The following is a 13865-nucleotide window of genomic DNA, read 5'->3' as shown; positions in this document are numbered from 1 at the left end:
TGATTAACTTTGCAGTCTAGGAGCAGAGGTCCCTGGGACCATCAAGGGAAAACAGTGGACAGTGGGACCCTACCCAGAGAAGCAGTGATGCCAGAGATGGAGGTAGAGGCGATGACGCGGAAAAATGGAGCAGCTGGGAACTTTAGACCCAGAGAGGGAGAGGGGCTGTGTGCTGATGATTGGGGGTCAGACTTGCAGGGTATATCCTTTGGTTGGTTGATGATGCATGGAGGGATTGTAACCATGGCACAGAAACTATATGCGATTGGATGAATGTAAAGCTAATGTTCTCCCATGTAAACTGTCACATGATTCACAATAAAGCCTTAAAAAAAAAAAAAAAAAAAAGAGTTACAGCAGTTGGAAACCCTATACAGGCTTGCCCTGAGTCAGAACTGACTTGATGGCACACAATAGCAACACATTGATAGGACTCCCTGAGTGTCACCAGTAGTTAAATGCTCTATTACTAACCTAAAGGTTGGCAGTTTGAACCCACCCAGAGGCACCACAGAAGAAAGACCTGGATATCTACTTCCAGAAGTCCACAACCTTGAAATCCTTCCGCAGTACATTTCTATTCTACAACACGTGGAGTTGCCATAAGTTAGAAGCAAATCAATGGAAAATGGTTCTTAGCTTGATCTATTGATGGCAATTGGGTAGTAATATGCTTTTCCTGTGTCAGTTTAAAAAATGAAAGCAAATACATAAATCAGTTTGTAATTTTTGCAAGAATCATGCTGTTCATTTTCAAAAGAAAAGTTCTTTTCTTTTTTCACCTTTTTATTGTGAATTGGGTGAGGGTTAGAAAAAGCAATTCTATTTATCTTATAAGATCATCCTTCTTGTTATGTAGAGCTTGAAGGATATAAATATTACCCTTTTCACAAAAACTGGCTACACAGGAAGAAAGGAAATAGCTATGATTTGGGTTTTACTTGGATCTATGTGATTCAGCTATGAAGATGACTAGGTTCTGATACTTGTATGTCATTACAGCTATTTTTTTATTGTCTTTAACTGGATATGATTGTTTTTTTATGATTCAAAGCAAGAATTATTAACAATAATATTTTAGCCTACATCAAAAATGCATGTGTATTATTAAAACTTAATACTTACTGTACCTTTTCGCTCTCCTACCTTCAGCTGTACAAGGATCAGGTATCATTTTCCGGACGGTGGAGGTCACATTACATAAAGAAGGCAACACCTTTGGGTTTGTAATAAGAGGTACGTGGTTGTTAGAAAATATCAACCATCAGTTCTTTTTTTTTTTTTAAGTTTTTATTGTGAATTATGTGATAGTTTGCATGGGAGAACTTTAGCTTTACATTCATCCTATCGTATTTCACTTCATTGCAATGATTACAACCCCCTCCATGTATCATCAAACAACCAAAGTGTACACCCTGCTGTCAGCACACAGCCCCTCACCCTCCCTGAGTCCAGAGTTCCCAGCCGCTCCATCTCTCCACGTCATCATCTCTGCCTCCATCTCTGGCGTCACCCATCAGTTATTCTTGTAGAATGTATCCCAATGTAAAGTCACCTTATAAAATGTGCATCCTTTTTCTCTAAAATAAATAAATTAATGGGAATCTAAATGGAGTCCAAATGATCTAGTTTCCATTTCAACCTATTAATGTAGAATGATGTTTTCAGTGTAGAGTATTGTTCAATGCTTTCAAGGAGGTCTTGACACATAGTGACCCTGTACAGATAGGAGCAGAAAACATTTCTCCAAGGGAACTGCTGACTTTTCAGTTAGCAATCCAGTGCTCGTCCTACAGCACCATCCGGATTCCTATGCCTATATTGTTGTTCTTGCTAAATGTCTTCGAGTCAGTTCTGACTCATAGCTACCTTGTATAGTGTTTTTGAGGAGCAGCTGGTGGGTTTGAACTGCCAACTGTGTGGATCGCACCCCAGTATTGATCTGACATCAGGAATGGCACACCAGGAACCCACAACCTGTAATTAGTACTATGGCAATGGGGTTCAATAAGAAGCTATGTAAGCATCAGAGATTTTACAATTCTTGATTTTGTTGTTGTTTTTTGTACCTATGACATTTTGGACTTTACCAAAGTTAAAATTCTATCAAAATTATTAAACCATAAATTAATATCATCTCCTTGGAAACCCTATACAGGGTAGCTGTGGGTTAGAACCGACTTGATGACACTTAACAACAACAACAAGTCATTTAATACAGCCCTGGTGTGGCATTGTGGGCTAATGTGCTGGATTGCAAAATCCTTTTAACCTCAAGGTAGGTGGTTCAAGCTCACCAGTTGCTCCTCGGAAACCCTATACAGAGTCACTATGGGTCAGAACTCGACTCCACAACACTTAAAAACAACAAGCCATTTTAATGATGATTAGCAGAGTGACAGTAGCAATGGGCTCAGTCGTAGCAGCAATTGTGAGGATGGCACAGGACCAGGTGGTATTTTGTTCTGTTGTGCAGAGGGTCGCTGTGGGCCAGAAGCAACTCCACAGCACTTAACAACAACAAGAAGGCATTTTAGTTGATATATATATAAAGGAGATGTGTTCATTTGTGTGGACTTGTCTTAAATAATTAACAATAGGCATTTGGCACCCTTGGATATCAATCATTTCACAAACCAATCAATCCAATATTTATTGAGCCTATGGTAAGATGTCAGCCTAAGACAAAGCACTATGGAGTCTAAGACAAATCTCCTATCTACAGGAAATTACACTTCAGTGAATTTAAGACATAAATTGATCAAGTGAGTAGTGCCAAGAACAGAGAGCTAGGAACTCACTGAGTAATTTAATCCTGTAGTTGACACATTTTCTTCTGACCCTGGCCTATTTTAGGTGGAGCAACAGATCCCCAAATCACATTTATCTTTCTAATCTCCAAATTTCTGTGTAAGAGAACCAGGTGAATATAATGAGAAGCATTGTATAAATAATTTCAGGTCAGGCAGGTATCCCCACAGTATAGGTATGAAAGAAAGACATTTGAATTGCATATACACAAACCTAATTATTAAAATAATAAATGATAAAAGTGCTGCTGATGTAAACATCCATCACTAGGTGCTGTAGGGTTAATCAATACCAAATACAATTGCCAATGAGAGTAAAGAAACAATAATTGATTACTGTAAATAAAAAGGAGCTTTGGTAGTGTAGTGGTTACGAATCAGGCTGCGAATCTCAAGGTCAGCAGTTCGAAACTACCAGCGGTTCCACGGGAGAAAGATGAGGCTTTCTGCTCCCGTAAAGATTTACAGCCTCGGAAACCCTGTAGAGGGTCGCTATGAGTCGGAACCGACTCCACGGCACACAGCCACCACCACCATAAATAAAAAGAATAGGAGCTATTGAAATCCACAACCACTTCAAGACAACTGATGATGTAATGCTAACAAAAGTCCTTCCTGTAATTTGGAGGAATTTCAAATGTGTGTATGTGTGCATACACGCACACACAGCATAGTAGTTTTGTAATAAAAGCCGAAAGTACTGCCTAGTACCTTTTAGGCAGTTAATAAATGACTGGCTAAATTAATATATAATTGAATGTTGTTTAGTCTTGTATAAACACCAAACTTCTTAGTAACAGTGAATCAAATTTAGTTTATGAATTTTTTGTAGGCATTAATCACTACTTTAGTACAATGGTTGTACATAAAAATAAAAGGTTGTGGGATTTCGTATAATTATCAATGAGAACCAAAATAAAAGACTTACATTTTTAGATCAGTTTCAGGTGCCTCTGGAGTGTCTTCTTTACTCAAAGAAATTATTTGTTCCCAGCCCTGTGGCTTTAAAGGATAAACACTGGATTGTGAACCACAGCATCAGTGGTTCAAGCCCATCAGCCATGTGGGAGGACACCGTATGCCGGGTCACTATGAGTCTGAAGCAACCCTGTCGCACATCCATTCTTGTTGTTCAGTGTTCTTGAGTCTGTTCCGACTCATAATGACCCTGTGTGTGGTTTCTTAGGTTGTCAATCATTGCAGAACCCCTGACCTTGTGGTTTACAGTCTAATGTGTATCCTCTAGCCACCACACTCCTTTAAGAACCTTTTAATTACAAAATAAGTTGCAGAATGAGAAAGTCTGTGGGCAGACATTATTATGCCTGATAAGACTTCATGGTGTAAGGGGTATTTGAGCTGAACTCCAATCGATGGATAATATCAGGACAATCAGGAAAAAGGAGAAGCATAGTTATTTAGTACTTGAAAATTTCTTATCAATCATTAGAATGAGACTTTGGATTAAAACAAACTTTTAGCTAATGAATGAATTATATTTCTAGTGTTCTAAATCAAACATTCTAAACCCTGAGCCTCTAAACAATGAAACCTTGGATCCATGAATGAAAAATGGTATTCTGGCCTAAACCTTGGGTCATTTAATTTCAGCTAATTTCCTTGCCACCAAGCTAAGGGAGATCGTTTGGACTACTAGGAAGATCCCTTCATCACTAAGTTGGTTTTTACTTTGGACAAAGAAACTTGTTCTAATGAGCATCCTAACCACAAAATTTTGAATGAGTCTTGTCATTTAACATATGTTGCCAGATATTCAGATTTGGTCTGCATTGTAGCCCTGGCATTGATCATTTTAAAAGCACCTAGGTGGATAAAAAAATGAATGAGACCATGTCAGCACTAGAAGACCCCTCTTAGGGAAGAAACAGTAACTCTGAACTGTCAATCAGGCAGCACAATAGGGGGCAGTGGACTCACTGGCAGGACCCATAGACCAAAGACAGCCAAGGAAAGTAGTAGGCATAGGACCTGGAGGAACCTAGGACAGGGGTTTAGGGGGCCACTGCCCCCCAGCCAAAGACCACCAGGAACACACATGCAGTTGAATAAGCTAAGTGTTTTGTTCTTTGCAGCAAACCATGGGAGCCTCAGGAAGAAATGTTAGAAAGGACTTCTAGGACATAGGCTTCGTTTGGTTGGGTGATTTGGGAAAGTGTTTAAGGAGGCAGGCTTTGCTCAACTTTGGGTGCTGTCAAGAAATTGGGATAATTCTTTGCTTGTCGTAATGAGTCTTCTAAAGTTTGAGAAGTGAAGTGAGGCTGAAACTCTGATTGGTAAAGAGGTTTGGGGAAGGTTTATGTTTTGTGTTTTCCGACACGCTTACATTGGGGTTTTGATTTTGTGTGGCCCCATCACAGTCAGAATGGCCTTATCTGGTGTTGGTGTTCGGGGACATTGTTTATGTTCAACAGGACGGTACTCAGGTTCAGCTGTGAGCTGAGAGTGTCAGGCAGCTTCTCTCCTTCCCAAGGATTACCAACCAAGGAGACACTGGAAATAGGTAGCTTGGTGAAGAGAATTCAGGGAAAGATGATAACTTCAGTTTTTAGTATGGTGAGTATGAGATGCCTGTTTGCAGAGATGTTGGTACACAGATGAATAACCGAGTACAGACCTAACACTCAGGGAGAAGGTGCAGGAAGAAATGGTGGCTAGAAAGACAGTGCTGAGGGCCATTATTTGTGTTGGTGGTGCTTAAGAAGTCTCATCAACTTCTAATTTTATGTGCCATTCAGTAGCTTCCACTAGCTTTATGTTCTGTAATTCACAATGTTCTGTGTAGCTTACCACTCAATTTTGTGAAAAGTCTATGTTTTGTTGTTAGGTGCCATCGAGTCGGCACCGACTCATAGCGACCCTATGTACAACAGAACGAAACAATGCCCGGTCTAGAGATTCTTAAAGATAGAATGTTCTGGGATTTTTTTTCATAATGTCAAAGCCTCAAAGAGACAAGACAAATAAAAATAAAATGTGAAAGTCTCCCAGATGATGGTAATGTGCAGCTAGAACTGAGAATATCTCTGGTTTCTGCTTGGTCTCCGTTTTTTCTTGGAGCTTCAAATTCATTAAGACCTAATCTTCTCTTCCTAGGATTTGTGTGTACCTTTAATCCTTCAAACTAAAGTGCTGTGTGCTGTGTGCTGGCATGGCAGACGGGATGAGATTGGTAGACAGCTGCTTGGTCCTTGGAAGAGAACATCAGCTAATTGCTTTGTCACCATAGAGCCCAGTGTGTTTCTGCTTCCTGAACATTCCCATTGACAGGGATTCTTAGTGCCTCTTTGTGGATTGGTCAGGATAATGCATGTTGACCCTCTTTGGGATCCTCCTATTGGAATGCCTTCCTGTTGGGCTGTCTGTCAAGCAAAGGATGCTAGAATGCTGACTTAGACAGGTGAGGTGCTTGGCTGTTGAGCAGCAGTGCCAGCCCTAGGTAGAGTTTTGGAGTTTGGGATGCTTCTTTTCAGCACATACCCTAGTGAGTCTTATCTCTTGGTATCTTTTTACTGACTCTTCCCCAGCAGGGACTGAACCACCTAAATCTTCCTACACACATTTAGGTTCTCACCATCTCCTATGGTTTAAACCTCCAGATCATGATTATGGAAAGGTCTCCTGCTCTCTTCAGCCTCCAGGAAAGGTATACTCAATCTTATGTGATCACCCTGAAAAAGAGAAGCTAATTAATAGTATTTATATCGATATGGGGGGTCTTGGTGTGGCACTGTGGATTAATGCTCTGGACTGTAAAATCAGTTTGAACCACAAGGCCAGCAGTTCAAACTCACCAGGTGCTCCTCAAAATCCCTATATAAGGTCACTGTGAGTCAGAACTGACTTGATGGCACATAGCAACAGCCATATCGATATGGTAGAGTCCTGGTGTGGCAGTGTGAGATAATCCCTGAACTGCTAACCAAAACGTTGGTGATTCAGATTCACCAGCAACTTCTTGGAAACTGTATCCAGGGAGCAACTTCTTGGAAACTCTATCCAGGGTCCCTTTGAGTCAGAACTGACTCAACAGCACGCAACAACAATATATCCATATGGGTATGTATTTGCTCCATGTTATTGTCGTATTATTCATTGAAGAAAAGATGTCTGAAAAGAGTGGTGAACTTCCAAATTTAGGCAAAGAGGAGTTTAAAAGTTATCAAACTAAACAAAAGAATAAAACACAGAAATGACGTTTTTGCCCATTAACTCTACTGAACACAGTCCTTGTCATAGAAGTGAATGGAAAGGCATCATCTGGTTCATCAGGAAAAGTGAATGTCTTTTATATGTTTCTCTGATAAGAGAAAAGTTGACCTCTTTGCCAACTTTAGGAAATTCAGTCTGTTCTACCAGACAAACCTTATGAAGTAAACTTTACTTTTCTGTACTTTTATTGATTAGATACTGGCAAACTAAGTCCACCAGATGGGAGCCAGGATGGTGATATACAAGGAAATTGGGTCACATGGAAAATATAAGAGGAAACTAAAAATGTTCAGTCTTAAGAAAACAAGATTTAGGAGGCATATGCTCACTTTTTTCGACTTTCGGAAAGACTTTCTTATGGAAGAGACCATACTTTTTGCTTTACTGCTATGGATAATGGACTAGATATCAGTTGAATATTAGGAAGAAATTCCTAACACTCATAATAGCCAAATGTGAAATAGATTGCCTCAAATTTAGTTAGCCAATACTAGTGAGTCTCAAGCAGAGAGTGGGAAGCATAGACAAAGAAAATTGTACTAAAGGGTCATGAATTAAAAGCAGAATTTACAGTAAATTACATTCCATCCGGAAGTTTCTATGTTTCTGAACATTTTTGTGGCAAAATGTTCCCCATGCAAAATTAAATTCCCATCTAAGCATTGTAACTGATTTGACATAATCTTCCAAATTGCACCCCTCCCCCCCATAAAAAAAAAATTTGTATGGGTACCACTTCAACCACTTGGATTTTTCTTTTTTCAATCCTTTGCGTTTTTAAATTTTACCTTAGTGTGTATTTCCTTTATGTTTTAGCTTTGCTTCCATGGATTGTAGTCCAGATTGACTATCATCAAGCAGATACATTTGTACTTTGTTTATAGCTGGAGGCTGTTTCACCTGTCCAGTGTTGGTTGCAATTAGCTGGTGCTCTTTGCCAAATCAGTGGTCAGATATCTTATATATCACCCCTGATTACAGTTATTTATTTATTGAGAGGTGAAGTAATGGTGACTTCAAAAGCATAGTCTTTATGAAATGAATAAGTCCTTTAAAGTTATATTCCAGAAGGAAAACTTCACCTGATTTCCTCAATACATCAGCAAGAGTACTTCAGTTCCTCAACAGGCATTTTCTAAGTGAAGCTTTTTTTTTAATGGCAACAATGAAAACATTTTAAGCCTTATTTCTTTTCTTTGCTAGGGGGAGCGCATGATGATAGAAATAAATCTCGTCCGGTTGTGATAACATGTGTTCGTCCTGGAGGGCCTGCTGACAGGTAAACTTCATCTTTCTGTTTCTCTATCTAAGTAGATTCAGTAAAGCTGGGGAGCTTGGTCTAGAAGATGAAGAGCTAAAAGTTTGATAGTAAAAGATAGACATGAAGTAAATATGTTAAAATGTGAAGTGTTTAGTCTGAGGAGTCAGAAACAAACCAAGGTTTGACTGGAGCTTCTCCCACTTTCCTTCTCTATCATTTGCAATGACAACATTTCTGAGCTCAGTTTTCTCCACTGTTGTTGTTGTTGTTGTTAAATGTCGTCGTCAAGTTGGTTCCGACTCATAGTAACTCTGTATATAGGTTTTCTGAGGAGCAACTGGTGGGTTTGAACTGCCTACCTTGTGGTTTGTCATCTAGTGCTGATCCTACAGAGCTACACATAATCATACCTTATAGCACTTCCATGCTACAAGGTAGGTATTATTACGTGTGGCTCTGTAGGATCAGCACTGGACTGCGAACCACAAGGTTGGTGATTCGAGCCCACCATCCACTCCACAGGAGAAAGATGAGGTTTCCTGTTCCCACAAAGATTTAAAATCTCAAAACCCTACACAGGGTCGCTGTGAGTCAGAACCGACTGCATGGCACTTAACAACAACAACCTTGTAGACTTGTTAAGAGCCTTGGTAGTGCAGTGATTAAACTGTAGGCTGCTAACTGAAAGGTTAATGGTTCAAACCCACCAGTCGTTCCTCAGGAGAAACATGTGGCAGTCGCTTGGAAACCTTGTGAAAGCGATCCACTCTGATCTAGTATAGATTCACTCTGAGTCAGAATTGACTAGGCTGTGTTGGATTTGGGTTTTGTCGACGGGAGATCTTTTTAGTTTTATCAGAGATTAAAGCTATATTGGGAGCTTCAATAAGTTGGAGGAAGAATTCCATTATCTTTTAATTCCATTTTTCATGTACTTTTTGAAGGCCCCTCATATGGTTCCTTGCAGAGTATCTGCCCTACTGAAATCCCGTAATAAAATGCAACTGAACTGTTCAAAGCATACACTTAAAATGCATCATCTCTAATTGCTAGTCACCCAGCTTGCAAAGACAGGTGGTGGTGGCCTAATTCTAATGGTGACCAACATCCTTATCATTATTGCTATTATTCTTATCTTTTGATAATGACTATGTACTTCAGAAAGGAAGTGACTTTAGTAAGATGGAAAGAGTTTTGTCTTTCTCTAGAGCTTTCTCTTGCCTATCATTTGGATATGTGAAAGCACGGCTCCTTCAGCTTCCACATCATGAACTTTATTGGGTTCCAAGTAAACTCACATCTTAGGGGCCTCCGGACGTACTTATCTTTGTGCTAATTCTCCACAGCAAACGTTGACCCCATTTGTTGTTAGGTGCCATCGAGTCAGTACCGACTCAGTGACCCTATGCACAACAGAATGGAACACTGCCCAATTCTGGGCTAACCTCACAATTGTTGCCGCACTTCAGTCCATTGATGCTGCCACTTGGCCAATCCATCTCACTGGGGGTCTTCTTCTTTTTCTCTGACCCTCCACCTTACCAAACATGATGTCCTTCTCCATCGGCTAGTCCCTCCTGACAATATATCTGAAGTATGAGAGACCAAGTTTGGCCATCCTGGCTTCCAAAGAGCACTCTGGCTTCACATCTTCCAACACAGATCTATTGGTTCTTTTGGCAGCCCATGGTACTTTCAGTATTCTCCTCCAACACCGTAACTCAAAAGCATCAATTCTTCTATGGTCTTCCTTATTCACTATCCAGCTTTCACATGCATATGAGGTTATTGAAAATACCATGGCTTGGGTCAGGCGCACCTTAGTCCTCAAGCTGAGATCTTTGCTCTTCAACACTTTAAAAAGGTCTTGTGCAGCAGATTTGCCTAATACGATATGTCATTGGTCCAGTGGTGAGGATTTTTTTTTTTCTTTACATTGAGATGCAATCCACACCGAAGGCTGTGGTCTTTGATCGTCATCAGTAAGTTGACCCTGTTTGTTGTTGTTGTTGTTAAGTGCCTTCGAGTCAGAGCCGACCCATAGCGACCCTGTACAGGGTTTCCGAGGGTGTAAATCCTTACGGGAGTAGAAAGCCTGGAATGCAACTCCTAACATCAGGTCTAATTGAAAAGTAGAAAGAAAATACACTAATCATCCACTAGAATTCAGACTAGATTGTTGTTGTTAAGTGTTGTCAAATCTGTTCCAACTCATAGTAACCTTGCATAGGAGTAGCTGGTGGGTTTGAACTGACCTTGTAGTTAGCAGTCTAGTACTTACCCTACAGTGCCACACCAGGCCCACGTTCACACCAGAAATAGGTGTTAAACCCTCTGTTTTTACAAAACACAATAGAGTAATAGTAATAAATAGTACTTATTGAGCACATACTATATACTGGTAACTGTGCAAAGTGCTTAACAGGCATTACTTTATCCATACAGCCACCCTTTAAATGAGGTACTTTTATCCATATTTACAAATGAAAAAACTGAGGTCCAGTGTGGTTAAATGATTTGCCAACTACTAAGCAGAAGAACCCCCACACATTCACCACGGGACCAATAAACACCATTCTTACTAACGGAGAAAAGATTGAATTTGTCAAGGACTTCATTCTTTTTGGATCAACTATCAACACTCACGGAAGCAGCAGTCAAGAAATCAAACAGTGTATTGCATTAGGCAAATCTGCTGCACAAGACCTTTTTAAAGTGTTGAAGAGCAAAGATGTCAGCTTGAGGACTAAGGTGCACCTGACCCAAGCTATGGTATTTTCAATAACCTCATATACTTGTGAAAGCTGGGCAGTGAATAAGGAAGACCATAGGAGAAATGATGCTTTTAAGTTATGGTGTTGGAGGAGAATATTGAAAGTGCCATGGGCAACAGATCTGTTTTGGAAGTGCAGCCAGAGTGCACCTTGGAGGCCAGGATGGCCAAACTTGGTGTCTCATACTTCGGACATATTGTCAGGAGGGACCAGTAGGTGGAGAAGGATATCATGTTTGGTAAGGTGGAGGGTCAGAGAAAAAGAGGAAGACCCCAGCAAGATAGGTTGGCAAAGTGGCAGCATTGATGGGCTCAAACATGGTAACAATAGTAAGGTTGGCCCAGTATCGGGCAGTGTTTCGTTCTGGTGTGCATAAGGTCACTATTAGTTGGTACCAAGTTGATGACACCTAACAACAACAAGCAGACAAACTAAGGAGCTGTGTGGTAGCATAATGGCTACGAATTGGACAGCTAACCTCAAGGTTGGCAGTTCGAAACTATCAGCCGTTCCATGGGAGAAATATGAGGCTTTCTGCTACTGTAAAGATTTACAGCCTCGGAAACCCTGTACAAGGTCACTATGAATCAGAACCAACTCTATGGTACTTAGCAACTACAAGCGGAAGAACTAGGATAGGAAATCAGGTATATTTTCCTTCAAGGACCATACTGTTACCTCACTTTTTAAAAAACAGATGATATTTAAGATAAAGTAAGAAAATATGAAGATACTGGTCACATTGTGTTTATGTGCTCTAACCAAAGCTAACACAAAGTCAAAATTTCCTGGGGAATTTCATTTTTTTCTGTTTTCTTGCTTCTCCTAAGCAAGTAAGAATATTTTTTCATTTCTTACTAAAATTTAGAGTTGGATTTGACAGAAATATTAGATACAGGCTACTTGCTTCTGAGCAACTTGTTACCAAATTAATTTAGGGCTAAAAGAAATCTAAAAAATTAGGGTAAAAATACAGAGCTAAACTACCTAGAGAATCATCTAGATGACATACCAGCTATATCTAGATGAAAAATGCTAGAGAATTGTGTAGATGAACTTATCTAGGTCAAATGTGCTATCTAGATAAAAGAGGGTGTTTTTTTTTTTCTTTCCAAATCCTAACTGTGCAATTCCCCCATTTGGTTTTCTTATTTCCGTGGCCCTCCTTGGTGCAGGGAGGGTATGATGTGGAGCTCTCCCTAGATTACCTTGTACCAAGACTGTCTCACTGATGTCCTGAGGCATCTTCTCCCAGTGCCTGGGCTGGCTGTGACCACAGCAGGGGGAATAGCATTTGCTGGCTTCTTCCTGGGAATGTAAGACTGAATCAATTTAATGATTGCCAAATGGTCTTATAAATCAGTAGGAAAATTTACAGACTAGGGAAATTTTTCACTAACACTCCCTGTCTCGCTTGGGTTCACTGGTAATAAATTGAGTGAAATCAGCAGGCTTTTCTGCTCACCTGGCTTTGGGGAAAAAAGTGAATACTATAATGTGGGCTCTAATAAATCCATTTTAGACATCGAGGCAAAACCCGGAGAAAGGGAAAATGTGCCTTCATTACTTCTGTACCCTACGAGTTAACTGTGGGTAACTTGGTTATTTGCTACTGCATAGTTATTTTCTCATTACTAATTTTCATATTAGAGCAATTTTCTGTTCAGGGTTACCTCTTAACTCTCTGTCACACTTGATGCTTAAAAGGAAATGCAAATGGGATGGATGGTACAATGGCAGAATGTGTATGAAAGAATCACTTTAGCAAAGTGACTATTAATGCTAAGTCCCATCATGCTAAATTAATAAAGGCACTTCCTTTATTCTCCCTCCAGAGAGGGCACCATCAAACCTGGTGACAGGTTGCTCAGTGTGGATGGAATTCGTCTTCTTGGAACCACGCACGCTGAAGCCATGAGTATTCTTAAACAGTGCGGACAAGAAGCAACGTTGCTGGTAGAATATGATGTCTCCATAATGGGTATGTTGGCATTTCAGAGGCTGTGACCGCTAAGCTCGAGAACAACATTCCTGTCCATTCATGAGAGACCACTTTGGGCTAAGTATCAACTGTTAAGTCTTTTCATAGGAGACAGAATCCCATCAGTACTATATTATTATTCTGTTTGGATTTAGGTAGAGGTGAGTGGTACTTTTCAGTCACTTGGAGTTCTCATATTGATAGGTTCTATAATAAGGTCTCATTCTACCAGAGTGTTTCAAATGGCTGTCAGCTCCTATGTATGGATTACCCTTCAGCAGCAAAGTATTATTCTCTTCCAAATCATAAAAAATAGTATTATTAACTTAGAGACTGTTATTTTTTCTTGGACAATCTTGAGACTGGGTGCAGTAGGGGATTCCTTTTTTTTGCTTGTAACTTCACAATATGAGGCCAGCTAATCAGCATTAATGGGAAGAACCATTTATTTACTATGCTTAAGGATAAGAGAAGGCAAGGGGATATGTGGTGTCATTGATTAAAATGACAAATACAGTGCATTTCCCTTTCTGGAATAATAAGTACTCTGTCTCTACCCTCACACCTAAAGTGATATGGTAAGATAGTCTCATTTGGTTTTTACATGTAAAGAGAGAGACCGAGTTTTGTGTAATTTTGACTAAGGCAGGAAAATTATGAGAGAATAAATTGGAAACTGAAATTGGAACTTAAATCATGTTGCAAGTCCTGCTTACAATAATCAGACTTGATTATGTTACCTGACTTTGCCAGTAAACTTTACCAGCGAGTTTGATGCTGGTAAAATGTATCAGAGGATGCAGACTTAG

At 39.9% G+C, this 13865-nt stretch overlaps 1 protein-coding gene across 2 annotated transcripts in view; it reads left to right on the top strand.

The window, feature by feature from the left end:
• Positions 1-13865, top strand: part of GRIP1 (glutamate receptor interacting protein 1) — a 383565-nt gene that overhangs the window by 172510 nt on the left and 197190 nt on the right. For both annotated transcript variants that reach the window (XM_006859529.1, XM_006859528.1), the window contains exons 5-7: positions 1153-1236; positions 8244-8319; positions 12911-13056. In XM_006859529.1, coding sequence (XP_006859591.1) covers positions 1153-1236; positions 8244-8319; positions 12911-13056 — 306 coding nt within the window. The remainder of the gene's footprint in view (positions 1-1152; positions 1237-8243; positions 8320-12910; positions 13057-13865) is intronic.

This window comes from Chrysochloris asiatica, unplaced genomic scaffold (genome assembly GCF_000296735.1).
Source record: "Chrysochloris asiatica unplaced genomic scaffold, ChrAsi1.0 scaffold00033, whole genome shotgun sequence".
In the NCBI taxonomy this organism is placed as follows: Eukaryota; Metazoa; Chordata; class Mammalia; order Afrosoricida; family Chrysochloridae; genus Chrysochloris; species Chrysochloris asiatica.
The sequence above is the reverse complement of the archived record's forward strand: the minus strand, read 5'-3'. Positions and strand labels throughout refer to the sequence as shown.